The sequence below is a fragment of the Hevea brasiliensis genome, chromosome 12, assembly GCF_030052815.1.
Source record: "Hevea brasiliensis isolate MT/VB/25A 57/8 chromosome 12, ASM3005281v1, whole genome shotgun sequence".
Classification (NCBI taxonomy): domain Eukaryota; kingdom Viridiplantae; phylum Streptophyta; class Magnoliopsida; order Malpighiales; family Euphorbiaceae; genus Hevea; species Hevea brasiliensis.
Window position 1 is genome coordinate 25,390,659 of NC_079504.1, and position 25,787 is coordinate 25,416,445.

At 32.7% G+C, this 25,787-nt stretch overlaps 3 protein-coding genes and 1 long non-coding RNA gene across 9 annotated transcripts; 2 read left to right on the top strand and 2 right to left on the bottom strand.

Moving 5' to 3' along the window:
• Positions 1-2,465: 2,465 nt before the first annotated feature.
• On the top strand, positions 2,466-3,239 carry LOC110650477 (protein EPIDERMAL PATTERNING FACTOR 2). Of its 2 annotated transcripts, none has more exons than XM_021805448.2 (3): positions 2,466-2,634; positions 2,708-2,766; positions 2,876-3,239. In XM_021805448.2, the coding sequence occupies exons 1-3, from the start codon at positions 2,541-2,543 to the stop codon at positions 3,068-3,070; spliced, it is 348 nt and encodes a 115-aa protein (XP_021661140.2). In that variant the 5' UTR covers positions 2,466-2,540; the 3' UTR covers positions 3,071-3,239. The 2 variants fall into 2 exon arrangements, with proteins under 2 accessions (XP_021661140.2, XP_021661141.2); XM_021805449.2 differs by having other exon boundaries at positions 2,466-2,610.
• A 4,881-nt stretch (positions 3,240-8,120) lies between these two features.
• LOC110651784 (putative 1-phosphatidylinositol-3-phosphate 5-kinase FAB1D) lies at positions 8,121-18,293 on the top strand. Of its 4 annotated transcripts, none has more exons than XM_021807193.2 (13): positions 8,121-8,271; positions 9,324-9,621; positions 9,739-9,772; positions 9,869-10,561; positions 10,978-11,122; positions 11,198-11,539; positions 12,261-13,082; positions 13,444-13,772; positions 14,743-14,863; positions 15,010-15,165; positions 15,540-17,018; positions 17,097-17,363; positions 17,714-18,293. In XM_021807193.2, the coding sequence occupies exons 2-13, from the start codon at positions 9,393-9,395 to the stop codon at positions 18,053-18,055; spliced, it is 4,959 nt and encodes a 1,652-aa protein (XP_021662885.2). In that variant the 5' UTR covers positions 8,121-8,271; positions 9,324-9,392; the 3' UTR covers positions 18,056-18,293. The 4 variants fall into 4 exon arrangements, with proteins under 4 accessions (XP_021662885.2, XP_021662886.2, XP_021662884.2 ...); XM_021807194.2 differs by having other exon boundaries at positions 8,128-8,337; XM_021807192.2 differs by lacking the exon at positions 8,121-8,271 and adding an exon at positions 8,419-8,640.
• On the bottom strand, positions 18,279-18,902 carry LOC110651785 (uncharacterized). The gene is made up of 2 exons (XR_002494263.2): positions 18,592-18,902; positions 18,279-18,490 (listed from the first exon to the last, which is right to left on the bottom strand). It is a non-coding gene; the product is annotated as an uncharacterized LOC110651785 (long non-coding RNA).
• Positions 18,903-21,020: 2,118 nt separating this feature from the next.
• LOC110651786 (uncharacterized) lies at positions 21,021-25,524 on the bottom strand. 2 transcript variants are annotated; one of them, XM_021807198.2, is made up of 2 exons: positions 25,378-25,524; positions 21,021-21,582 (listed from the first exon to the last, which is right to left on the bottom strand). In XM_021807198.2, the coding sequence occupies exon 2, from the start codon at positions 21,536-21,538 to the stop codon at positions 21,242-21,244; it is 297 nt and encodes a 98-aa protein (XP_021662890.1). In that variant the 5' UTR covers positions 21,539-21,582; positions 25,378-25,524; the 3' UTR covers positions 21,021-21,241. The 2 variants fall into 2 exon arrangements, with proteins under 2 accessions (XP_021662890.1, XP_057987325.1); XM_058131342.1 differs by having other exon boundaries at positions 21,021-21,579; positions 25,378-25,501.
• Positions 25,525-25,787: the final 263 nt, after the last annotated feature.

A 25,787-nucleotide genomic window follows, 5' to 3' on the forward strand; every position in this document is an offset into this window, starting at 1 on the left:
AAATCAAACTACACCTGCATGCAACAAAAGCAAGTCCAAAAGAAATATACACAATCCCACCCCAAGGAGGGGAGGGAGACCCATAACCGAGCAGGGGGAAGGCGGGTCATCTCCTACCCATAAAGGCAAGGGACAGCCGATGAAAATTCGTCAGAAACAAGACCTTTGAGTCTTAAAAGAAAACCACACCCATAAAAACTTTCTTCCACACCCCATAAAAACTTTCTTTCTCCCGTAATAGAGCTATTCTTCATACTCATTATCCCTTCAAGCTTAAAGCCAAGAATCTCAGGATACTTTTGTAGAACATACCCAATATCCTGTTTCTCCAAATCTAGCCCTCAAAGAAACTTAACAATCGACACAAGCTTTGAGATTAAATTATAATAGTATAACCTACAACTAGTTCGTCCGTTTAATGCTTTGGGATTTTTATTAACCTTTAATTCATGATAAAGCCAACAGATAGTCATCTTGATCAATAAATAGACCTTTATTTTTCTTTTAACCTCCAAACAAATTATTATATATTTAATTTTTTTAGTAAATATATAATTAATATTTTATAAATATTAAAAGGATAGTTCACGATTATAAAAATTTTATGTATTATACATAAATATTAAAAAAATAATAATATTTAAACTTAAATATTTTCATAGAAACTTTAAATATATATATATATAACCTAATAAAATTAAAAGTTTATTTTTAAATCATTAAAACCTAATTAATAAGTGGAATGAGAGATTCTACTATCTGTGTTTCTTCTGGGAGAGTAGAGATCTCTACTCCAGCTTCTCCCTATTTACCATTCTTAACCCCAGAACCTGTTCAAACCTACACCCCCTCACCACTATTCTCTAAACCAACATACAGGTCTGCTTCTTTATTTTCTGAATCCACTCTCAGGCTAAGAGTCTTTTTGTACTCACATGCAATATATAATAAGAGGACCGTAGCTTATAGGATTATAATAGATGTATTTCTAATATATAAAATCTCTTTCGAGCAAGTGGATTAATTTATCAACTCAATTTCTTATCCTAAGATCAACCTCCAAATTGAATTTAATAACATTACTTATTTCATCTGCTAATTCATATTAGTTTCAACTGCAAATTTATGTGATAATCATATGAATGAACGACTTAAATGTGCATTTATCTTAAATTTTAAGTTGATCAAACCATTTTATAAGCTTTAAAAATAAATGTATGTTTGTTTATAACATTTTTTAAGTTCATAAACTAAAAGAAAATAAGTTAGGAGAGATCATCTTTTCATTTTGATATTTATAAGCATATGCTTATAAGATAATTTAACTATGTATTTTGCCATATTATCCTCATTTAATTTTTAAAATTTCATTATAAATCTCATTTAATATATTTTTTAATTATTTTAAAAATAAAAATATACTTATAATCTATTTTTTATTAAATACATTAATTATTTATCAATTTCTTATAAATACTTTAATTAAACACGTAACAGCTTAAAGATTTAAATTCTTATAAGTTAATTTTCATAAGCAAATCACTTGCAATTGACACTAGCATTTTCTTTATCATTATTGACGTAAGGGTCTATATTTGGGCTTTGCATTTTTTTAATACTTTTAATTGTTCATAAAATTTTAATTTTTTTACTTTTCTACTAAATTATAAATACATCTATATATTCCTCAAATTAAAAAACAAAACTTAATAACACATTATTACAAGAATAAAAATTTCAAGCAAATTAAAAAAAAAAGAACAAAAATTTCGAAAAAAAAACCTTGAAAATGGGATATATATTGACAAGTCAACAGCAAAGGCCATTCCTTTTCTAATTCGTCTCTGTAGCAGTGGCAAAATGGGTAAGAAACACTGATTGAAACAAGAAGGACCGGACAATGACCCTATAGAGCAAAGTTCATTTAAATCCAAGTCCTGACCTTCACGTTTGTCTTTATGGCAGACCTTGACCTTCTTCAATTCATTTCTCACAACCATCAATGGAAAAAATACTTCTTCTATGCCCCTCTCCTCACACGTGAACTCCTCCCTTCTATGTTTCTTTAAACTCTAAGCATTTATTATTCTTCAACTCATACTAACTCTGGTAGTTCATATGTTAGCTGTGTTCATATTGCCAAGAAATTAATGGTAGACTGAGTAGCCTGATAAGTAAGCAATCTACTTCCGTATGTTTCTAATATTGAATACAAGTTTAAAATATATGTACTTGAAGTTATATACATATATAGACTTACCCTTCATGTAATATTATATGTTCATTTAAAGCTTTTAGGTTTATTTATTAATTTATTTTTTTAAAGACTTACCAAGACATGTGAAAGTGAAGCCCTATTCAAGGGATAGCCGTGGATCATGTGAAGTGTTTCAGGTGTACCTTCTTCAACATTTAAAACCATGCCCATTTCCCTCCTTCATATATCATAGTCCTAGCTAGCTTGTTCCTCATGATCAAGTATTTCTCTTCTAGTTTCTCAAATTTGTGTGGTTGCTAGCTACAATTATAATTAAAGAGACATGAAGCTCTTCTTTGGAGCCCACAAAATTTTCCTCCTTGTGCTTATTTTCATGGCACTCATGATACTTGGTAAAGGCCTCCAACCTCAACATTGTAAGTTCAACATCATTTAATCAGAAATTTTATTATGCAATAACTTCAATCTTCATTTTTATTGATATTTCAGTCACTTTGCGCAAACAAGTTGCACTAAACGGTGATGAGCAGAGTTACCGATACCCCAAGGTTTGTTGATTTCATTTCCTAGCAATGAAATTAGTTAATGTAATGTGCTTAGTTAATGAGATGAGAGATATGGTGATGAGGGTTTCTGTTGTGTGTGTGCATTTTATAGCTAGGAGCAAGAGAAAAGCTAGGGATGGAACTGTATCCAACCGGGTCAAGCTTGCCTGACTGTTCTCATGCCTGTGGACCTTGCTTTCCCTGCAAGAGGGTGATGGTGAGCTTCAAGTGCTCCATTGGAGAGTCTTGCCCTATTGTTTACAGATGCATGTGTAAAGGGAAATACTACCATGTCCCTTCAGCTTGACACAAATTGCTTAATGGTTAAATTCCATCTATGAAGGGTATTTTAGAACCAGTTTAGGCATGGATTAATTAGGCAATGTGCTATTAGCTTCCATTAATTATATGCCATAAAAGTTATTTATGTGCATATGGAAAAAAGGATTGAAAAATTATAAAAGGAAGTTTGTGTATAGTAGAATGAGTTTTTGCTAATTAATTGAATGTTTGCATTTTCATTAAGGATGTCAAAACTTTAAAAAAAAAAAATTTAATTATTTCAACTTTTTTAAAATGATGTTTTCCTAATTTGAGATGGTGAAATTAAAATTTTTTCCTTGATCTTGGCAACAAGCTTTTTGGCTTGATGAATTGAAAATGTGTTTTGGGTGATTTATGTTCACTTTTATTTGTTATTTAAAGTTTTTTTTTTATAGTGATTTAGAAAGCAATTAAATCACTAAAATTTAAATAAAATTCTTTATAATTTAATTAAATTATCATTTATTTCAAGTAATTAAAAGAGATGATAAAATAAATTATAAAAATTTATAAAAATAATTATTATATTTAATAAAAAAAATCAATACGCTTAATTTTTTCAAAGTGGCAAATAATTTTAAACAAAACAACCCTTAAAATAAGAGATGCAAGGTAGTACATGGCTATGGAGGGACTATAAAAGTTGTGAAAAACACCAATTAATTTCCCAGTACAGAGTACACATAATTAATGTGCATAAATTAATGGGCTGCTCTTTCTGCTCCTATGGTACACAAAATGCCTATTGTATTTCCCATGGTGAAAGGAAATATTCCAAGTTTTTTTTGTAAATTCAACCAGCAATTTTACTTGTCAGTTTCAGGCCATTTAAAACCCTGCCTGCTTCCTCCTTTATAGAAATTTATCAGATATTCTTCCTGTATTAATTTTTTAATGCATTATTTATTCATATATTTATAGTTATAATATGTAAGTAAAAGGGCTTTTTAAGCCCTTGAAAAATAGGCTAATAGTTATTTAAATTTTGATCAAATTAATTGGCCATTTAAGTTTTTAAATTTTTTAAAATAGTTATTTAAATCCTTAAAATAGCTTAAAAAAAAATCCAAAACCTTAACACCATTAAGTTTTCATTAAAGAACCTAAAAAATGGATATTTAACCCTTAAGAAATAACCTAATAGTCATTTAAACCCATTGAACAAATAAATTTAATTTTAAAATTTTAATAATTAAGTTTGCAAAAAATTATGTTAATTAATATTGTTAAAAAATAAATAAAATAATTTTATAAAATCTATAATATAAATTAAATATTATTAAAAAAATTTTTAAATATTTAAATTTAAGTTTATTAAAAAAATGTATAAAAAAATCTTTAACTAAAAAAAAAATAGATTTTTCTTCTTTTCTCATTAACCAAACACTAAAAAGCTCAAAAATTCTTAAAGTATCATTAAAAACTATATGAATATTATTCTATAAGTAAGATAAATAACAAAAACCATAAAATTATATTTAAATTTTAAATTATAAGAAATTTTTTTGGATTTTCTTAATAAAAATAATAAAAGCTATAAAAATATATAAGAATTATACATAATAAAAGCCAAAAGAAATAAATTTTTCTTAATAAAACTAATAAAAAAATTATAAAAAATAATTTTAGATTTTCTTTATTTCTCAATTATAATATAATTTAATTTTTATATCTGTATAGGAAAATTAAATTTAAATTTTCTATACATTTTTATGGCTTTTATTATTTATCTTACATATTAAATAATATTTATTTATGTTTAATGATACTTTAAAAATTTTTTAAGGGCTTTTTGAGGTTAAAATTTAATATTTGGTTGATGAGAAAAGATAGAAAATCTTTTCTGTATTTTGTTAAAGTAAAGGATTTTTTTATACTTTTCTAATAAATTTAAATTTATATTTTTATAATTTTTTTAATTATTTTTTATTTATTTTGTAGTTTTTATAAAATTATTTTATTTATTAACAATACTAATGATTATATCAGCATCGGAAGCTTTTAATATATCAGTGCCACCATTAACCATATATTGGTTTGAGAGGAAAATGATTAATTCTGTTCCAAAATTATAATTTTATAATAATTTAATTAAGTTTTTTAAGTCAATTTTATATTTGTAATGTAATAATTTTTTTTTTATAAAAAAGTTAAATTTTACTGAGTTTTGACAATTCTATTCAATTCTTTTAATCTTGATAATCAGTTAAAATTTTTAAAGTTATTAAAATATTATTCAATTTTTATCAATTAAATTTTGAATTTCTTGTTTTTATTTGTTTATATATAGTTATTATGAAAAATCTAACATTACCATATTTATCAACTCTTTCATAATCTAATGTTGATAACTATTAAGCATAGTAAAAGAGAGAGGACGTACGACTAAAATCGTTCAATTTGGTCGGATGGTTAAATTTTTTTTTTCTAATATTTAACAGGTATCCCAACTCAATGAATTAAGACTAATTTTATTCGCACCAAGTCAGCCCACTGAGGGGTAAAACGATTTCAATGAGTATCATCTGTATTCATGAGAATCAAGCACTCGAATCTCACTTAATGGATAAGAATAATGAACTACTCATATCAAATACCTATTGGTAATTTTGATGTTGGTAATTTTGATGCACTGTAGATATCAAGATTAAGTTTAAAAGCAGTTGATGTATTGATAGAGTTGGATAAAAAAAATTGAAGTAAAAAAATTATATCAAAAAATTTGAATAAAATTTTAACAAATTTTGCTAATTTTAAAAAATTTAGATAAAATTTTTATATATTTTAATTGATTCTGTTAAAATTAAAAGTATTAGATAAAATTATAAAAGCCTATAAGATTTAGCTTTTTTATGAATTTTTTTTATTTAAATAAAAATTATTTCAAAAATTATATATCAAATATAATTGCGTTAGAATTTTTTTTTCTTTTCAATGATTTATTTAAAAAAAAGGGTAAATCTTTTCATTTATAGATTATTACTGAAAATTAACAAAATTGATTGCTTCCACTAAATCTCACTGTGATAAGTTACAAAACTTCTTCCGTGATTTGTCTCCGTCTGACTTGCCATAAAATTTGAGTATTTTTTTTTTCCATTTATAACAGGAAAAAAAAATGAAATTAGAGTAATAAAAGTGTAGAAAAATAATAATAAAAAATCTAAATTTTAAATATCAACTCTAATTTTGAAATTTTATATTAAATATAGATTATATATTTATATAGGCTATTTAAAAATAAAAATTATATTAAAATTATTATAATTTTAATAACAATTTATTTTTATTATTAGCCTGTACTTATGTGTTTTTTATTTATAAAAAAATTATTTAAATTTTAATTTCTTAAAAATTCTGTGTGTTATATTATGTCTATTATTTTAGTATAAATATTTATTTTAATAATTATAAAACAATTTATATTAAATATATTTTAAATTTTAAATAAATAATTAATTAATTAAAAGAATTCTCTTTTCAAATTTGAAATCTTGATAATATCACCATTTCCCTTTTTTTTTTTTTAGGAAAATCAAAATTTAAGTGAAAATTACTATTGAGAGCTCCATTATTGAAATCACGTCTAATGCGTGCACGGTCCCTATTTCAATGATCTGTACTCTCTATCCAATCATCGGCCGCCATATCATACGTACGAAGTGTTCCTTCACCGCACGGAACAAGGGTATTTTTAGTAATTTAACTCGATCTCCAATCTTCGTGCCACGTGGATTGCAAACCTGAAAGGTCGCTCCAATGATTGTATGTCCATGTCCAATAATGGATCCTCAACCCATTCCAGTCGTTACATGTGGCATTAAAAAATTACAGAAATTTAATTTGACAGGTGGTGGGAGTACAATGATCTGGGATGTAGTGGATTAATTTTAAGTCGACAGGGAAATATGGTAAACCTCGTAAATGGGCCAATGAAGTCCATTAAATAAAAGACGAAGCCGTCTTTTGCCTTTTCAAGTTTCAAGCATTACTGCTATTATTGGATAGATATTTCTGTAGCTTTGCAAATCTGCCCTTGTTATTTTCTGTATTTGCATAAACTACCAATTTTTTTTTTTCATACTCACTCCTCCTTATCCTTAACATGTTGTGATAGAGCCACGATCCAAACAGAAAGAAAATAAAGGAAATGAAGAATAATAGAAGAAGAATATTAGAGAAAGAAGAAAGAAGAAGAGAGAGGGAGGTTATCATGAATGATGGCTATCCAATGATAAAAGAAATGAGATGATAACATAGAAATGAGGATGAACAAGGATGATTTTTAAAGAGGAGGAGGAGCATCTCTCAGGAAAACTATATAAGAAATTTAATAAAATTTTTTAAAATGTTTTTTTTTTTAAGTGAGAATAAAGGGGAGAGGTATTGCAAATTAGGGTTTTAGTTAATTGTTTTTCTTTATTTAGTCTAATAATAAGGCTTAAAAAATATATGGAAGGCTCTTTTAATGACAAACTTTCAATATATATATATATATAATGATTGATTGATGATTGATTTTTAATACAAAATAAAGAGTATTCATTATATTTTTATATGAAGGTGAAATTTTAAGTTTTTTATTTTTGTTTAGGAAGATATTTTGCTTAACTAATACTAACAATGCAATGCATAATTTTCTCATTTATTATTTTTTCTTTTTATCATTTATTTTTTGCCTTATCAATATAAGAAAAAAAAATCCACACAATTATGTATAAATTTTATTTTTTTTAAATAAATATTTTTAAAATTGAAAAAAATTAAATTTTTTCATTTTAAATATAAAAATTAATAAATAAATTAAATTAAATTAAATTAAATTAGTAAGCTAATTTGTTAACCTTTGTATGCATGATGCTAATTAAATATAAAAAAAAGCAACATCATTCATAAATATGAAAATCCATAGGGGCATAATAGCAAAATCTAAATATATATAATTTTTTTTATCATTTATTATTGATAGTGTGGAACTATGTAGTGGACCCCACTTTAAAATCTTTCTTTCCCATTTCTTGCTTTGAGCCTTCTCTCTCCTTCTCCATTCTTCCCTCTGCTGACTGTTTTTGTGACTTCAAAAATTGAAATTCTTTGCTTTATATGGACCAAATAAATTTGGAAGACAAGAGTTTTTCATTTCTGCAATGTTAGTTTTGCTTATCAAAGATTGAAAATTGATGGGTAGGTAGCATTTGGCATAACGCAATCAAAAAATCCATATATTTGTTCCTTTGGATTGCTTTTACAGTAAGTCATATTCTTTACTTTCCTTGCTTAATTCTTGATTTTGTTTATTGGGGTCTATTCTTTTGACTTGTTTAGTCTTAAAAAATGGTAACTTGTACATGAAGTCTCGGCTTTCTAATGGATAATCATAAAACTCTACAGGAATATTTATCTAGTTGCCATTTTGTAGTTTATAAAATTGATTTGGTGAGCTTTTTCCAACTAGTAGATCAGTGTTGGCTATTTAAATCTTGTGGGTTGGCTCATTTTTCTTCGGATTTCTTGTTGAGTTTTACTTGGCTGGTTGATAGATACAAGATTCGGGTATTGTTTTATCTGTCCCTTGATTTGTTTCATTGATCTTATTTTTGCAACATGGCGTATTCAACTTCAAATTAGCACTGAAGATTCCGTGCTCATAACACTTATTCTATAAAAATTATTTTTTTAAAAAAATTATTATTGTTTCAGGGAACTGTCCTCCTGTACTTTTTGTTCTATTGATAGATAAAGATTCTTTTTAATCGTTGGGGTGGGGGAGGGTTGTGTGGAGAATCTAACAAAATAAACACCTTAGACTGGAACTTTCAAAGTCATCATTAATAATCAATAATGAATTCGAGGATAGTGCTGTTTGTTTGATATTAAATCTGGGTTTATCATAGGATTATAATATTTTCTTTGCTTCACTTCCCCTTACACCGTGTTATAATTGAGATTTTTTTCTCATAGAGTTGAAATTTTGATGGAGTAAGTTATTGCTATTTGGGTGTTTATTTTAGTAATATCTGACATGTTGAACTGTTGAATTACTCTGTATGAATCCTTAAAATGAAATGGTTTGTGATAAATGGAAAGTTTTAGAAATACTTGTCAGTATGATAGAACTGAGGACAAGGAGCATTATTCATCTGTTTGTTTCTAAATTTTTGCTTCTGATTATTTGCCTGAGGAATATTGATTGACATGTTCATAAATAAATTGATCTCTACACTTGAACCAAACAGGTGATCAAGGTTCTACATCATTTAGAATAAGCTAGTTGCTTCACATTTATTTGACTTGGATGTGTAGCAATGCGTCATTATTGTGGTGCCCAACTGCCCAAATCAGAGGATGGTGAAAATGGGAAACTCGAGAATGGGAATTCTTTAAGATTAAATGATGAAAGGCACAATTGGCCTTGTAGATTTTGTCGGGAGAAGCAAGAACGAGGACATCTAAAGCAGGACAGTCGGAGTCCTGCATTGCCAATGATCAGTCCCACTTCGTTGTCCAGCAGTGATAGATCTGTCTCAGGCAGCAGTAAATTTCTACCCCTTGTAATTGATTTAATTTTTTTTTATTGATATAATTAGGTTAGTGGCTTATACATTGTAGTTATGTTCTTATGCTTTGTTTTGGGTTTCCCTCTACCTTCAGGTGATCTTTCAGTTGACATAAATTCGTATGACCGGTATGCATCTGACCAGTGAATTGTGGGTCTGGGTCTGATAGAGATTCCTCTTTGGCTTTTAGGTAGCAATTAAAGTTCCTCTGTTCATTTTGTTAGGGGGAGTCAAGAGGCAGACAGAGCTCAGGAGGATGTTAGTTGTGGGCTGAATGGCCAACTGCATAGATCAAGTCTGGAAGCTCCAGTAACTGGAGTACACCAATTGTATAAAGTGACAGAAAACAGCTTGGAGAAAAGCCATTATAGCTGTGACAGGGACATTGTCAGAGACATAGAAATAATGGAAACTGCCGATGGACAAGAAGCAAAAGATAATTCTTCTCAGAATCTTGTTGAATCCTTGAATGAAGGAAATCAAACTTCCTGTTCTGGTGATGATGAAATCAATGCCCAAGTTTGGGAGCCTCCTGAAGCAGAGGACGCAGAGGATGAGTTGGAGAGTACTGTGGCTTGCAACGATGATGAATTTGGTGATGGCACAAAATGGGGCAAGCCGAGTTCTTTGAGTTGCTGCAGGGATGAAGGCACTGGGAGCTATGGATTCAAAGATGAAAAACAAAAAGAGATGGAGGAGGTTGCAAATGGGAAATTTAAGGTCATTGTGAATCAACTTCTTAAAACTGCAAGTGTTGCCAGTATGGTGAAGGATTGTGAAAGTTGGGTGGATATAGTTAGCGTTTTATCTTGGGAAGCTGCTTCATTTTTTAAGCCTGATGCTATTGATGGGAAAGGAATGGATCCAGATGGCAATGTGAAAGTGAAATGCATTGCAACAGGCTCTCGTAATGAAAGGTGATATCTCTTTGTTAAATTAAAAGGCAATAATTTTGTTGCTTTTAGTGCAACATCATCCTTTAATGAATTTTATTGTTGTTAATGAAGCATATGCTCCTTCACCCTTTTGGCACAATCTGTTTATTGAGGAAGCTGAACTTGTCTTTTTCTTTTCAAAGGAAAAACATTAATGCAGCTTTTATTTTTGGAAATCTATTCCACGTTCCAATAATATTCTTTTACCCATTATCTACAAATTTTACAATTTACACTTCTACTGAAATTTATACATAACAGGTTATGACATTTGGCTTAGCTTATACTAAAAAAAAAGGATAAAATTTAAAACAAATCTCAGAAAAGATATGCTTGTCAATCAGTAGATAGAGATAGATGCTTTTATTTATACATGTTTGGCTTCTTACTTTCTGCAGTCAAGTAGTCAAGGGCTTAGTCTTCAAAAAGCGTGCTGCTCACAAGCACATGCCAACTAATTACAGAAACCCAAGGTTGTTGCTGATCCAGGGTGTGCTTGGTCATTCTTCAAGTGGGTTATCATCATTTAAATCAATGGATCTGGTAAGTTGATCAGAATTTTGTATTCTTTATCATGGAAGTTTACTGCTACCGCTGATCATTTGCGTCTGAAAACAGGAAAAGGATAATATGAAATCACTTATGGACATGATAGAAATATGCCATCCAAATGTGATTTTGGTAGAAAAGTCTGTCTCTCGTGATGTCCAGGAGTACATCCTTTCAAAAGGAATCACATTGGTTTATGATATGCAGCTCCATCGCCTAGAAAGAGTTGCTCGTTATACTGGTTCACCAATTTTATCATCTGATACTTTGGCGGGACAAAAGTTAAAGCAGTGTGGCTCCTTTCATGTTGAAAAATTTCTGGAGGAACATGCTGGGTTAGGTGAAGGAGGAAAGAAATCTAGTAAAACATTGGTGTTCGTTGAGGGCTGTCCTTCACGGCTGGGTTGCACAGTGAGTCTGGAAAACTTTGTTTGTATCTTTATTTTCTTACAGTAATTCTAGGCAGCAGAGTGTTCTCATTTTGTGAAAATATTCACGCACGGGCATCCACATTGTTACATAAAAGCGCATGCCTGGATACAAAGATGAACATACTCATGCATACATGCATGCCCTCTTCATAAAGTTTCTTATCAACTGGAATCTTGTCCTTTACCATTTTGACATGGGCTGTTGAATATGTATATGTTGGCTTAATTGTTAGAAATATGTCATCAGTGATTGCATTATAAGCCTGGAGCCAAGACATTTCACACTTCTTTTGTCCTCTACGACTGGACAAGATCTTGAGAGCATGACATAATTATTGAAGCTATTTTAAGCAGTATTGCCTTCATGGACCCAGAAACAGGAGCTCTCTTTTCTTAAAAAGAAAATTATTAAGCCATTTGTTGCCTCATGTTTTAGTATGACAACAGCTCACAACTAAAAGGAATGATTGGCCTGAAACAGAACTTAATGAGGAAAAAAGGACTTATTTAGCTGATCTCAGCTAGCTTGGAAGTGAAACCTAGTTGAGTCGAGTAATTATTGTCACATGTGCCTCATTGATTTTGTACTTAATAATCAATATGACGAGTGTTCTGATTTTTTAAGTGGGAATTATTTATTTATTTATTTTTTTATTTTTATAAGGCACATCCTTAACTGGCTGTACGATGTAATCATGCAGATTTTGTTAAAAGGAAGTCATAGTGATGAATTGAAGAGGATCAAATATGTGGTGCAGATTGCAGTAATCATGGCGTATCATTTGATTCTTGAGACTTCTTTTCTTGTTGATTGGAAAATGATGTTCTCAACTGTTATATTACCTGGAGCAAGGGATCAATACTCATCTGCTTTAGGAACTGGAGATTCTAGTGTTCCTTCTGTTGAGGAGTCTGTTGCCGAAAGTGGGCCATCTACTGTTGATATTCCCATTTCTAATGGATTCAATGAAGAAGGTTCCCACAATTTAAACATGGGATTAGAAGGAAATTCCATATCTTATGTACTATACAATTCTGTCATTTTTTCTGGGTTCTCATATGTTTCAGCCTCTCTTAAGAAAGTTATAGGGAACAGTTTCCCTCTTCCCTTCTCTGTGCCATACCAGTCCCTGGCTAATTACTTTTGTTTCAATGGAAAAGAAGCTAATGATCGAAGCACAGAAGAGGTTCCAGTTTTGGAAACTTTGGAAGCTTCCAACCATTGTGATCTGGTATCTAAGGATGGTTCTGATGAAGAGAAATTACTTGATGCTAGACCACCTCAGTCTTTGAGTTGCTCTAAACCTGTTGACAGAGGAAATGATGTTAACAATAATGTTCAAGTTCAGAATAAGGATGGTGTCAATGCTGTGTTGGATTCTCAGAGTATTTTGGTTTTGGTTTCAAGCCGGAATGCCTTAAGAGAGACTATATGTGACCAAAGCCGTTTTTATCATATCATGTTCTATAGGAATTTTGATGTTCCTCTTGGAAAGTTTCTTCAGGATAATTTACTCAATCAGGTTTTTCATGCCTCCATTTATTTGGCAGTATATTTATTTAGTTATTTCTTCTGGATAATCTACTCAATCAGGGGTTTTCACATCTCCACTTTATTAGGGAATGGTATATTTATCTAGTTATCACTTGGTGTTTGGTTCTAGATTGCTCAAAAACTTTTGGGGCCTTACCAAATATATTCATTTGGGATCAAACAGTTACTATCTTGAGTTGTTGAAGGTTGATATTGTGGTCTTTTCAGAAATGTGATGTATGCTTTTAGTTCACTGACAGAAGTAACCTTCAGTTACATGACATCATGTTTTACAGATATTGTTTGCATTATTTGAAGTTTCCTCTCATTGAAACTGCTGCTTTTTGCAGGGAAGCCAGTGCACCACTTGTGGGGAATTGCCAGAAGCTCACTTCTACTATTATGCACATCACAATAAGCAGCTTACAATACGAGTTAAATGGCTTCTGAATCTTTTGCCTGGGGAAGCAGAAGGAAAAATTTGGATGTGGAGTCGCTGTGGTAAATGTAAATATCAGAATGGGGTCCGAAAATGTACAAAAAGAATCTTAGTGTCAACTGCTGCACAGTGTCTGTCTTTTGGAAAATTCTTGGAGCTGAGCTTTTCTCAGCACTCTTCATCTGGTAGATTGTCTGGCTGTGGCCATTCACTGGAGACGGACTTCCTCTACTTCTTTGGGTATGATTATAAGATCATTTCCTCCCCCTTTTTTTGTGTTTCCTTCAAGTTTGTGCCAAAACACAAAAGGATTAGCTTTAGGTTCAAGAATTGGACTTTAATGTCTCAGAGAGGACTTCCCTGGTGGGAGCAAAAGTATACTTACAAACATACATAGAGATTCACACACAAATAATCTTGCTAAAAAGGAAAAAAAACTTTAGCAAGTAGGATTACTCAAAGTAAAAATATAGGCCAAAATATATGTAGGTCTAAAAATTCAAAAGCAAACCCTTGTGGTAGTGTAGCTCAAAAATACCAATCCATACACACAAGTTAAAAAGAATTTGAGGCAAGTTAAAAAACAAAACATATTATAATTTTATGAGACCAGATATATTAAACAAAATATAAAACATCGAAAAGGATGTTAATGAATTACTAATTTGATCTACCCAAAATTTGATAACACCATACTTTTATATTTTTCATTTTATTTTGTTATTTCACTTACTCTCTTTTATATTTTTCATTTTATTTTGTTATTTCACTTAATCTCTTTTATATTTTTCATTTTATTTTGTTATTTCACTTACTCTCCCAATATATTCTGGATTTCTGCCCTTATTCACTTTTATTTTGAGGGGAATTTTTAGGCTTTGAGTATTTGCACTTTCTAAAAAGATAACAGAAACTAAGGGGGGCCATTTGCCCCGCTAATTAGAAGGTGGTTTTCGGCAATGTCCCTGGTACACAGATTACCAAGCCCCAAATAATAATGGGATGCATATTATTGGTTCTTTCAAGGGAATTATGGAGCAGATTTGAACAAAAAAAATGGAAAAAACTTTGTTGTAACTGAGATGCGTGATGTAGATTGGGTTGATTAGCCTGAGCCTTTCTGTTCTACACACAACACTGTTATATCAACTCTCTGAAATTTTATCTTCTATTTTTATCTCTTCATTGATGGTACCAATTCATTTTGCAGGTTAGGCCCTCTGGCAGCAATGTTCAAAAACTCTCCAGTTACAACATACACTGTGTCTCTGCCACCTCAGAAGCTGGAGTTCAGCCATAGATATGATGGGCTCAAGCGAGAATTTGAAAATGTATGTTTCTTCTTTGATTATACATGCATCATAAGTTTTTTTATGATGCTTAATTGCTTCTGGAGTTGGTTGTAAGATACATTCAACTTCCCCCCAATTTGAAATTATGTTGAAGTGAAACTAATAATTTCTTTCATTTTCTAAAGGTGCATTTAAAGGGGAGGTCACTTTTCAGTGGGATTAAAGACATTTTGAATGAGTTGAGATCTCAGTTTGAAGGCTCTAATCTGAACCTTCGAGGGTCATTAAAAGAATTCTCTGATATTGAAGACATGTTGAAGCAGGAAAGTTCTGAGTTTGAGGTTAGTTTCTCTTTCACTACATGTTTGTTTCATTTACCTAGATAGATCTTAAAGTTGTCTTTGCTATGTGTGCATTTTTGGAGCACCATATAAATAAGCAGAGCACCAAAAACTGATACACTTTGTAGTCTGTTTCCACTCGAGGGATACATGAATTTTCCACTTTCTAGCCTCTAAATTTTGTGTGTGAATGAGGAACTCCTTTTATTTACTCCTAAATTAAAGTGACAATTTTCTTAGAATTTTTTAGTTACATGCTGGACTTATTTCTTTTTGAAGATCTGATGCAATCAGAACTTCATTTCATTTTATAGTCAGCTCTAAGATACTTTTGTTTATTTGTTTGTCTGCACGACATGGGGAAAAAAAACCAGGCAAGCATTAACTATGCTGGAAATAAAGACATGGCTGATTACAAGTTTCTTAGCTTAAACCGTTTGTTATGGGAACTTCTTCTTGAATCATGCATTTGGGAACGGCGGCTGCATTCACTGCTCTTACCTGATCATTCTTTGTTTTGCACTGGTGTTATTGAGAAAGCAGTTAACAATCATGTGAAATCAAAGATGAGTGGCACCACTAATGGAAGAAATGAAGGGACTAAAACTGTTTTGGAAAACAGTAGTGGCTATTTGAAAGATATTTTGAGTAAATCCATTGAAGCAAATGAATTTTTAATAGAAGGAATTGCAGTTGATGGTGCTGTCCAAGAATCTAGAGTACGAGATCATCTTGTAAGATCATCTCTCGCTGAAGATGTTGAAAGGTCAAGCATGGATGGTTTAAGCATGAACAGATCGCCCAGCCCTGAGTCATTTGTGAAAGTGAAACCTAACAGTTCTCATTCAGGTGATAGTAGTTGTCAAGTGGATAACATAGCTTTCTCTGGGGATTTAGAAGTGGAAAGGACCATTCCAATTGCCTCAGACATAGGAAACAGTGACTTTGTTGTTGATTCAGGTGCATCTAGAAAGGTTACACCCCTGCATTCAGTAGTATCCAGTTTAGAAAACTCTCGTGGATGGTTCTGGATGCCATTTTCTGAGATCCGTCAGATTTACATGGAGGATCTTGAGAGAGGTTTCATGCCCAAATTTCAGTCAATCAGTAGCTATATACAGGAACGCATATCTGCTGCCTTTCAACTAATCAGTGAGGAAGGACCAAGGCTGCACATCCCTCTCGGAACTGATAATTATATTGTGAGAGACTATGATGGTGAACTCTCTAGTATAATTGCTTGTGCTCTAGCAGTTTTGAAAGATATACCTGTTACATGGGAGTTTTTTAATGATGACAGTCGGAAAGAGGGTTGCACATCAGCTAATTCAACTGATAGTTTACATATCCTGAATGGAATTCCCACTAAAGTTTCCTCACGTTGGTCTTCGAATGGTTGTTCTGATTCAGATTCATTCCATTCTACTTTAGGTGTTTCTCCAGAAGAGTCATGCTTCTCCAGCTTTGATGGATTCAATTTGTTGGAGTCTCTGATTCCTCCTGAGAATGTTAGCCCTGAAGTCTCTCTTGGGGTTACAAAATCACTCGGAAAGGGTAAATATTCAGTAATTTGTTTATATGCAAAGCTGTTCCGCGATCTTCGGAGTCGGTGCTGCCCATCTGAGTTAGATTATATTGCTTCTCTTAGCCGTAGTAGGAAGTGGGATGCTAAAGGTGGAAAGAGCAAATCCCTTTTTGCTAAAACACTTGATGAGAGGTTCATTATAAAGGAAATCAAGAAGACAGAATTTGAGTCATTTGTTAAGTTTGCTCCTCATTATTTCAAGTACATGAATGAGTCATTTGAGTTTCAGAACCAAACTTGTCTAGCTAAAGCGCTTGGGATTTATCAGGTTTGTGGTTTTCATTTAGAACTCTTGACATGTTGCTTTGTTTTTGTAAAAGCTAAATGTTTCAATATAATTTTGTAGGTGATCATTAGACAGGCAAAAAGTGGGAAAGAGATGAGGCATGATCTGATGGTTATGGAGAATCTTTCCTTTGGTCGAAATATTACTCGTCAGTATGATCTTAAAGGTGCTCTACATGCTCGATACAATTCAGCTGGTGATGGTGCAGGAGATGTTCTATTAGATCAAAACTTTGTCAATGATATGAATTCCTCTCCGCTATATGTTAGTAGTAAAGCAAAACGTCTCCTGGAACGTGCTGTTTGGAATGATACGACATTCCTTAATGTGAGTGTCACCTTAATTCTTTCTACAAATGGGCTGGACCAACGACCACATAACATGATCCTTTTAAGTTAGCTTATTATTCAAAATTTTTTAACTAGCAGATTTTGTGTTGAGCATTGTTTTCCTGAGCAATCAACACTGCTTTTTCCCCCTCCTTTCCAGTGTCGTTACTGCTCTCTTGCAAGAATTACTTTTGCTTCCTTTCCTGTGCTTTTAATCTCTGCATGTCCTTTAATTCTTAACCCTTAATTTCCCCTTTAGGTTTCTGCAATCCTGCTTGTGCTGATAATCAGAAAATTATGTTATTGCTGGTGTGTTTTTGGCTGATAGATTTATGTTTTTCTTTGCAGTCAATCAATGTAATGGATTATTCTTTACTTGTTGGGGTAGACACTGAGCAAGGAGAACTTGTATGTGGAATAATTGATTATCTAAGGCAGTATACCTGGGACAAGCAACTGGAAACGTGGGTCAAGTCTTCCCTTGTTCCTAAGAATGTTTTGCCTACCGTCATTTCCCCAAAAGAGTACAAGAAGAGGTTCAGAAAGTTTATGTCAACACATTTCTTGACTGTCCCCGATAATTGGTGCTTGAAGAGATCCTCTGACCCTCGTCAACTTTGTAGCATCAGAGACGATGGTTCTCAATCAAAGTCTGAAAAACAAGGAGTATTTAATGGGTTTTCTCACTAGTTAAATGTTCATATTGCTCATGATATTTACTGTAAATGGACAGAATTCTGTCACTGTTGTATAGTCAGCCCCCGTCATTTAGCGATTTTTAGCAAATTTACGGGGATAGTTTTTTACTTACAGGTCTGCCTTTGATCAGCCTGAAATGCTTGTGAATTCTGTAAATTACATTTAGAAAGCATAGAGAGCCGTGAACTGGCTATTTCGAATCAATGAAAATATTCAGCTATCTATGGTAGTCTCCTTGTATTGTTCCTCATTATCACCCTCAACTTGTATTGTAATGCACGATAGAAACATAGCTATTACATTTCTACTTTGCTTCATTTTAGGAATTTAATGGCTTGCTTCTCTCCATCTCAACAAGTTATCTCCTTGCATGCCCTTAAAACATCCTCTTCAACTGCAAATTGCTTCGGCAACCAGGCTACTCACCTGAGATGGAAAGTTCAAACAGGCAAGACATCATCGAAAGCTGCAGGGATAAGGGTGATTATTACTATCTCAAAGATGATGATCCTGATGAATCTTATTACCTATATCTAGTCAATGTCATCCTCAGTGGTACTGCTAGGCTCAATGTTCTCTTGCCAACTGCTATAATCATCGCCTTCACCATTTTTGCCCCACTTCTAACCAAGAATGCCCAATGCACTTCTTTGAACCGCAGGCTGATGGGTATTTTCGGGGCTCTTCTGGCTGCCTCCTGTGTCATTTTTACGTTCACGGATGATAGAAATACGCCTCCATCTGAAGGAAAGGGAAGAGGCAAGAGCACATGGAAGGTCTATTCTAGAAGGTCCAAGAAAGTTATGGAAGGGGTGGAAACTTCTAGAACAAGCTGGAATTCAGTTGGGAGGGATTCTTGGGTGGCATGGGAAGAGGGCACTAGAATCTGTAAAGATAAGCCCGCGCATTGCACGGTTGAAACATAATGAAAAAGAAAAAGAAAAAAATTCAATCCATGCAAAATGCCTCTTTATATTATTTATAAAATTAACACTTGAATTTTAAAAGTCATTTTGTAATGACAATAAAATTAAATTAGTTGCATAAATAAATTAAAAATTACATTCATTATAATAAAAATAAAATATTTAAATAATTTAAAGATTTTCCATAATTTATATTAGCAGTACCAGTTGTCATAATCCATTAAATAACTTTTAACACATGAAAACTTTGAAATGTCCTATGTATGAAAATAAGTGAAGTGGGCAACTTATTAATTTTTTTTATAACTCAATTTTATAACGTTTATTATTATTAATTGAATCTAAAATGTAAAATCTAATTGAATTTCATATAATTTATATTTAATATAATTTAAGAATTAAAGTTCATCTGTCCTCATTTCTTAAACTATTTTCAAAAATAAAATTAAAAAATTATAATTTCTACAAAATGCAAAAAAATCTTATACCTAATAAATTTATAATAATATAAACCAATGTTGAAGCTTCGAGCCAACACCAAAAACAGGTTGAGATGTGGAGCTCTTTGGCATTCCATTCACACCTTCTGAGCCAATCTTCCATATTGCACCCATGAGCAACCATCACCAATCCAGTGCATCCCTAACCATGCCAGAACCCAAGGAGCACACGTCGACACAATAGCTTTCAGAGCCATCACCCAAACTATCAACCATCTAGAGAAAGGCATGTAGCCAAGACACCGCTCAAGTCCCAACCCAACACCCTCGCCAATGAAGCTCTAGACCTACAAAAGTGTCAAAAGCCATATATACAATCAACCTAACAAAGAGGAGGCGAGACCCACTGTCAAGCTGAGAAGGAGGCCACAAATTGGCAGCAAAAAGGGATGAAACCCTAGACTAGAAAAGTGAAGGAGCAGATAAGGGGAAGAGAGAAAGAAGAGACCTCAATAGAGGATAGTATATAATTTATCAGAATCTAATGAAACATATAATGAAGAACAAGATAGAAATAATTTCAGACATCATTCTCGGTTGAAGAACTATAACCACTTTCCACTTAGGTCATTATTGTACTTAGACCAAAGCATTTCGCCTCGATACCTGGAAGAACCATTAATGGCGGGACGCACCTTGGATGAATGAAGCTATTTCCTGCTGCCTCAGGAGATGCAACCGAAACCCAAGAAAATCTTGGTAGCAGGAATATCAGAATTCCATTGTTTCCATCACCTTCAAGACTACGAGTATTACTCAGAGGGTATTGGCAAGGTGGGTGGTTGTAGAATTGGACTCAAACGTTGTGGAGAAGGCCTATTTTCAGGGCATTTCCGACAGATCCATCAGGTCTTGGGCATTGTGGTGCTGCTGTGAGGTATACCTTCTTGCATTTCTTGCTAAATCCTCAGAGCTACCTTGCATCACTTTATTAATATAATGCATCAAATTAGTTGTTTGTTCAGTAAAATTCTTGGAAATCAAGTGATAGAGTAGTGTTATTCTATCTTGAACTTTTCAATTTTAAGTCTCTAAGGAAGACTCGGTTCTGGAGGAACATGTTCATGGACAAGGTAGCCACAAACACAATCTTAACCTCCACGGCTGCCTCACTGCATTCACCTGAAACTCATTCCAAAACACTTTATTCTGTCTGCAAAATCATGAATTCAACGGACAAAAATTGGTCACAGCTGTTATAAGTGGGATTTGCTGCGACTATACCAACGGGGTGTTTGGTACGAGATTAACAAGGATAATTGTTACACTAACATTTAACCCCCTCATTAATATTGCTTGAATACTTAAAGAGACTATATTAATTTTTCACCTCATTAATATTTATACATTCTTGATAGGTTAAATGTTAACTTTAGGAGCATAGGTTAATAATTATCCTTTAAAACTTACAAGAATAACATTCAACTCTTGATTTTTTTTAACATTCTACCAAACATATCCTAAATCTACTATTGTTACAACATGAACAGAATCTACCCAAAATGGGGCTACATTGGACTAAAATTCAACTTTGCCAAGGAAAGATGATTAGAAATGGTATTTGGAAAGAGAAAAAAAATATATGAACATTGTTTCACATTAAATTTTCCTACAATGGTCACAAATGCTCCAGCTCTTCAAGTGGAAAAGTGAGTTCAATTGCACCCATAATAGAAACAATCTAGAGAACAGCTAAATAAAGCTCTAATACTATCACACTAGTGGATAACCCTGCACTTTTTTTAAAGCATCTAACTCTCCATCGCTGCCCCATCAAAATTCCAATCTCTCACAAGATCCCGTCTCACAGCACGGCTCCGGACCAGTCTTGGGGGTCCCGTCATTTCATGACTCGTATTGGTTGGTTGTGGGGTCACTTTGGATGTTGATGCAATAGTTGCTCTTGGAGGAGGAAGAGGAAACTTCCTGGCTAAGCAGTTTGCAATAGCAGAACACCTTCCTTCATTGTCAGAACTTGAGACCGAGTAGCTTCTAAAAGAGTGCGATGGACTTTCGACACTATGGCATACAAGACATGCTAGGCTCATATTTGGTCCTCAACACTATATTGAGATAAAGTATATCTGTTCTGCTGCAAGTTACATGCCAAGATCAAAAGAAAGAATATCAACACTCTGTAACAACAATGTGCCATGTTGCCAAAAGGAGATATTTATGAATATTCTACAAGCACAAGTATATTGCCTATACTCTTGTGCAAAAAGAAACATAGAAAATTATGTGTTAGTTTTCTTTTCTTTTCTTATTTTTTTGAAGTTTTGTGTTAGGTTTGATCAGCTACTATGAACAACTAACAGAAAATTCAATTTGACCTAGAAATATATTTTTTTTTTCTCTCTCTCTCGTTGGTTAGGTTTTTTGGCTTAGTAATTTAGGAGCATTACTAACAGGTTTTTAAATTTAGTAACCTTATCTTGCTCTATAAAGTAATTCAATTGTGGTATCATATTGGCCAAACCCTCCACAATCTTCATTTTCTCTCAGATTTAAGCACATGAAGGCCTTCTGTTCTAAAGATTGTTGGCAACAAATTGAAGCAGTCTCTCCAAGTCTCAACTTTCTCTCGCTATTATTTCAGGTCCCATCCAGACTCTTTACAAATGCTATAAAAAGGGACCAGAAAATTTTAGAGCAATGAGAGGGGAAACAATTGCATGAATGTGGACTCATTGCTATAAACAAATATCTTTAACTGCAACATTTTCTAGTCAATACTCTGATAATACTCTACACACAAGTACTAAGGTATGATCTTGACAAAAAGTTGCTACATATCTATCTACCAAATCAGGCCCATGCATTTTAGGTGCACGGTGTACAAAGAGCCCCAAACCTACATGCAACAGAGCATAAGTTTATTGCAGACCAAGGTCATACCAATAACTTTTGACTTGAATCTAACATGAACAGAGTGTCTATAAAAAAATAACCCTTAAAATATAAAATTGGTGTAAGCCAATGGATAATTCACCACAGAGCAACAAAAAATCAGGTGCAGTGTTCTATGAAACTTCAAGGGGACTGACACTGCCAAAAGACTGACTTAGGTTAGTTGAAATCCAGAACTAGATAGGTTCTAGTGCTTTAGTATCTCATTTCTAGTCTCCTGTGCCTAGAGGGGGTTCACCAATTTAAATTTTCAATTGTCAAATGAATACTAACAATGCATAATGAGACAAGAATTTCAACTTTCATGCAGCAAATATAAGTTCTATACAGAAAACAAAGCTCAACAACATTCAGTTACATAATTGGGGAACAAGCACCAAGTACAACAGGGATAAGTTTAAAACAAAACGAGGATTCATCATTCTGGCATCAAGACAATAAATGTTATCAGAAAGCTCTAAAAATTGGAAATGTTGTCCCAACTACTATTTGGGTTCTTGAGTTAAAGACAGATGTTGATGTAACTGATCTCTGTAGATATGGCTTACTTCAGCGGCTAATGAAAATTATCAATGAAACGATCCTCACCCTCAAATGATACTTGTATAATGAATTATGATTCATCTATCTACCCCAAGTTAAACTACAAATCCACCTTCCTTTGGCGTCTGAGTTCCATCTGTCCATGCAATAAACTAACACCATTCTGTTAACATCTACCATATGGCAGGAGACCCAATCTCTCTACAACTTGCAAACAAAGAAACACAGTAATACTGCCCTAAATTTATATCAATTTCAGATAATTGAATCCTAGTTTCATTCAACTCCATGCACCATCATTCGTCTTTTAACTTATAACCTTCTCTTGTGTTTCATTTCAAAATCAAGATTACTGAACATTCTCATCAAATTGAAGTCTCTAGATCAACAACTATTTTATTGAACAACTATCATGCATATATATAAAAGCAGTTGTCAGTTACTCCACTAACAAGTGAGTCGGTTTATGTAACTTGATCATAAGCCTCATTTAAGATCACATTCTTTACATAATGCTTCATATATATCCAAAAATAGCACAATCATGTTTATCCTCATTTTACTTCATTTTTCACATAAGATGCCAAAATCTAGATTTATCACAAGGAAGTTATGAATCAACAACCTTTTCTTTGTTCTATTTCTTTCTCTTTCACAGCTTTTGTCCCTAAAATGGCAAGATTTAAACTAAGTTCAATCTCACTCCATTCTTTTACCATTTTAGATAAAGGGCAATAGCTTCTGTCATTTTATTTTCTTCTATTTCAAGTATATTGCCATAAAATTTGAGAGTGGATTCCAATTTCTTAAACGGAATAAACTGCATTATAAAGGCAGAAATTCCTGCTTATAAATATTACTAAAGTACTAAAGAGTTTCACATTCATCACACAAATGTTCTTCATCATCACATCATAACAAATAAGATTAATCGTGCCAGGAATGAATTCATACAAACATGCAATGGGAATGAATAAACCTTGAAAGTTCCTCATATTGGAACAAGAAAATGGTTAATCAGTTATAAGGAGCCCACTACTGGACTTGACTATGTTGGAGAAATTAGAATAGCATTCACCAAATAAGACTTTTAAACATGAATTTGAAGCACGTGCTGCTCATCCACAAATTAAACTAGGTACTGCCAATGCTGATTCTCTCTTCGGGTGCCTTTAGAACAAAATAAATCTCATTTCTGGTATGGTTACTTTGAATGGAACAGTTACAAGATTTAGAAAGACACAACTCACAATTAATTGCAACCAAGACGTCATCTCGTATTTTCCTTTTCCTACTTGAGAACTTTAAAATTGGATTCTCTTAATTCATATCCATTAGCACGTCATCCTTCTTTGTGTTTGTAACATATATGGCCTAATAAAACTATAACCAAACAGGACTTCCAAGTGATACATTTTTTACATCTTGATCTTTCAAATAGATTTCTATAGCAAGAAGGACATTTACATACAACTCTACCATTCTGACTAAAACGAACAGAGCAATTAAAATCATATTTGCTACTAGGGTATAAGCAAGTCTCTTTACAGTCCTAAAGTATATGAGAGGTTGTTCAAGACAGTATAAGGAAACCAACCAATTCACACAAGAATATGCTAGTTTGGCACAGATGAAAGAATATATTAAACTACCATGATAATTACTATGCCCAAAACTTCCATGGGGGGCATAATTCATTGCACTGAGGTTAGACAAGTTTACAACTTTGGAAAAACTTGCGGACAACATGCATACCCAAAAGCACATGATGTAGAATCTAATTATGGTGAAGAAAAAAAAGCCCTTCATAAAAAAATAAAAAAAAAATTAAAAACTGAACATTACAATCATTCTTGAAGAATAGACCACAATCTTTTCCAGTCATACGCACAGACACAGGCTGAAGTGTCTGAATCACATTCCTTTGGAATTTGGAATCAAAGGATTTCTCCTACATCTTATAACTTATCTGGGTGTTCAAATGACAACTGCTCTGATTTGAGACGTCTATGGTTCAGCAATCAGCAGAACCAGACAAAAACCACAGTAAAAGGCATCACACAGTGCCGATCTTATAGACCCATTAACCCAAATCCCAATTCTAGACTGTCCAGAAACCAATCAACCATAAAACCCCAAGTAAAATTAAGATATTATCTTGCACACCAAAAATCTTTAATCAAAACCAAGAGAACCCATTAACAAAACCACAACCAATTCGATTCATGTTTTGGGAAATTTGAAATCAATGGATTCCACCAATAAAACAAAACTGGGGAATTCAAAAAGTTCATGCCTTGTGATTGTAAATGCCCAAAACAGCAACTACATAGATTCGCATGCACACACAGATAACAAACAAAGACGAGATCTAACAAGACAGTTACATAATAATGGAAGAGACAGAAACATGATTGAGATCCAAGAAACAAACCTTAAATGTTGTAACTTTGGTAATGACAGTTTCTGTTTTGAGATTCCTAGGAGGTTAAACAAATGAGGATCCGTGAGAGACCAGACTCAGTTGTTTTATTTATATATCCGAGTTAAGAAAAGGGAGGAATCAAATTCTGTGAAGCACAAAAGAGAGCGTCAATGGCACGAGCTGAGCTGCGCGTGTAGGGGGTCCCACAAGGATAACCAGTCATGAAGCGGGTGGGACCCATAAATTTTGCTACATGACGGTGGACCCACAAAGGTGGAATCTGTAAGTCAACGCTTAAGTCAGTGTAAGTTTCTCAATTTCTATTTTCTAGCCTAGGCTTTACAGCTTAGAGACCAAATATATATTTACAATTAATTTTATTTAAGAAAGCATATTTAATTTTTAATTTATACTATCTC

What these genes read in the sequence shown, in the direction of transcription:
- LOC110650477 (XM_021805448.2), top strand. Translation starts at nt 2,541, where the DNA reads ATGAAGCTCTTCTTTGGAGCCCACAAAATTTTCCTCCTTGTGCTTATT. An exon ending in AGGCCTCCAACCTCAACATT is followed by an intron (nt 2,635 to 2,707) that starts GTAAGTTCAACA and finishes TTGATATTTCAG; the next exon opens with TCACTTTGCGCAAACAAGTT. An exon ending in AGAGTTACCGATACCCCAAG is followed by an intron (nt 2,767 to 2,875) that starts GTTTGTTGATTT and finishes TGCATTTTATAG; the next exon opens with CTAGGAGCAAGAGAAAAGCT.
- LOC110651786 (XM_021807198.2), bottom strand. Translation starts at nt 21,538, where the DNA reads ATGAGCCTAGCATGTCTTGTATGCCATAGTGTCGAAAGTCCATCGCAC.
- LOC110651784 (XM_021807193.2), top strand. Translation starts at nt 9,393, where the DNA reads ATGCGTCATTATTGTGGTGCCCAACTGCCCAAATCAGAGGATGGTGAA. An exon ending in GACTTCCTCTACTTCTTTGG is followed by an intron (nt 13,773 to 14,742) that starts GTATGATTATAA and finishes TTCATTTTGCAG; the next exon opens with GTTAGGCCCTCTGGCAGCAA. An exon ending in TCAAGCGAGAATTTGAAAAT is followed by an intron (nt 14,864 to 15,009) that starts GTATGTTTCTTC and finishes CATTTTCTAAAG; the next exon opens with GTGCATTTAAAGGGGAGGTC.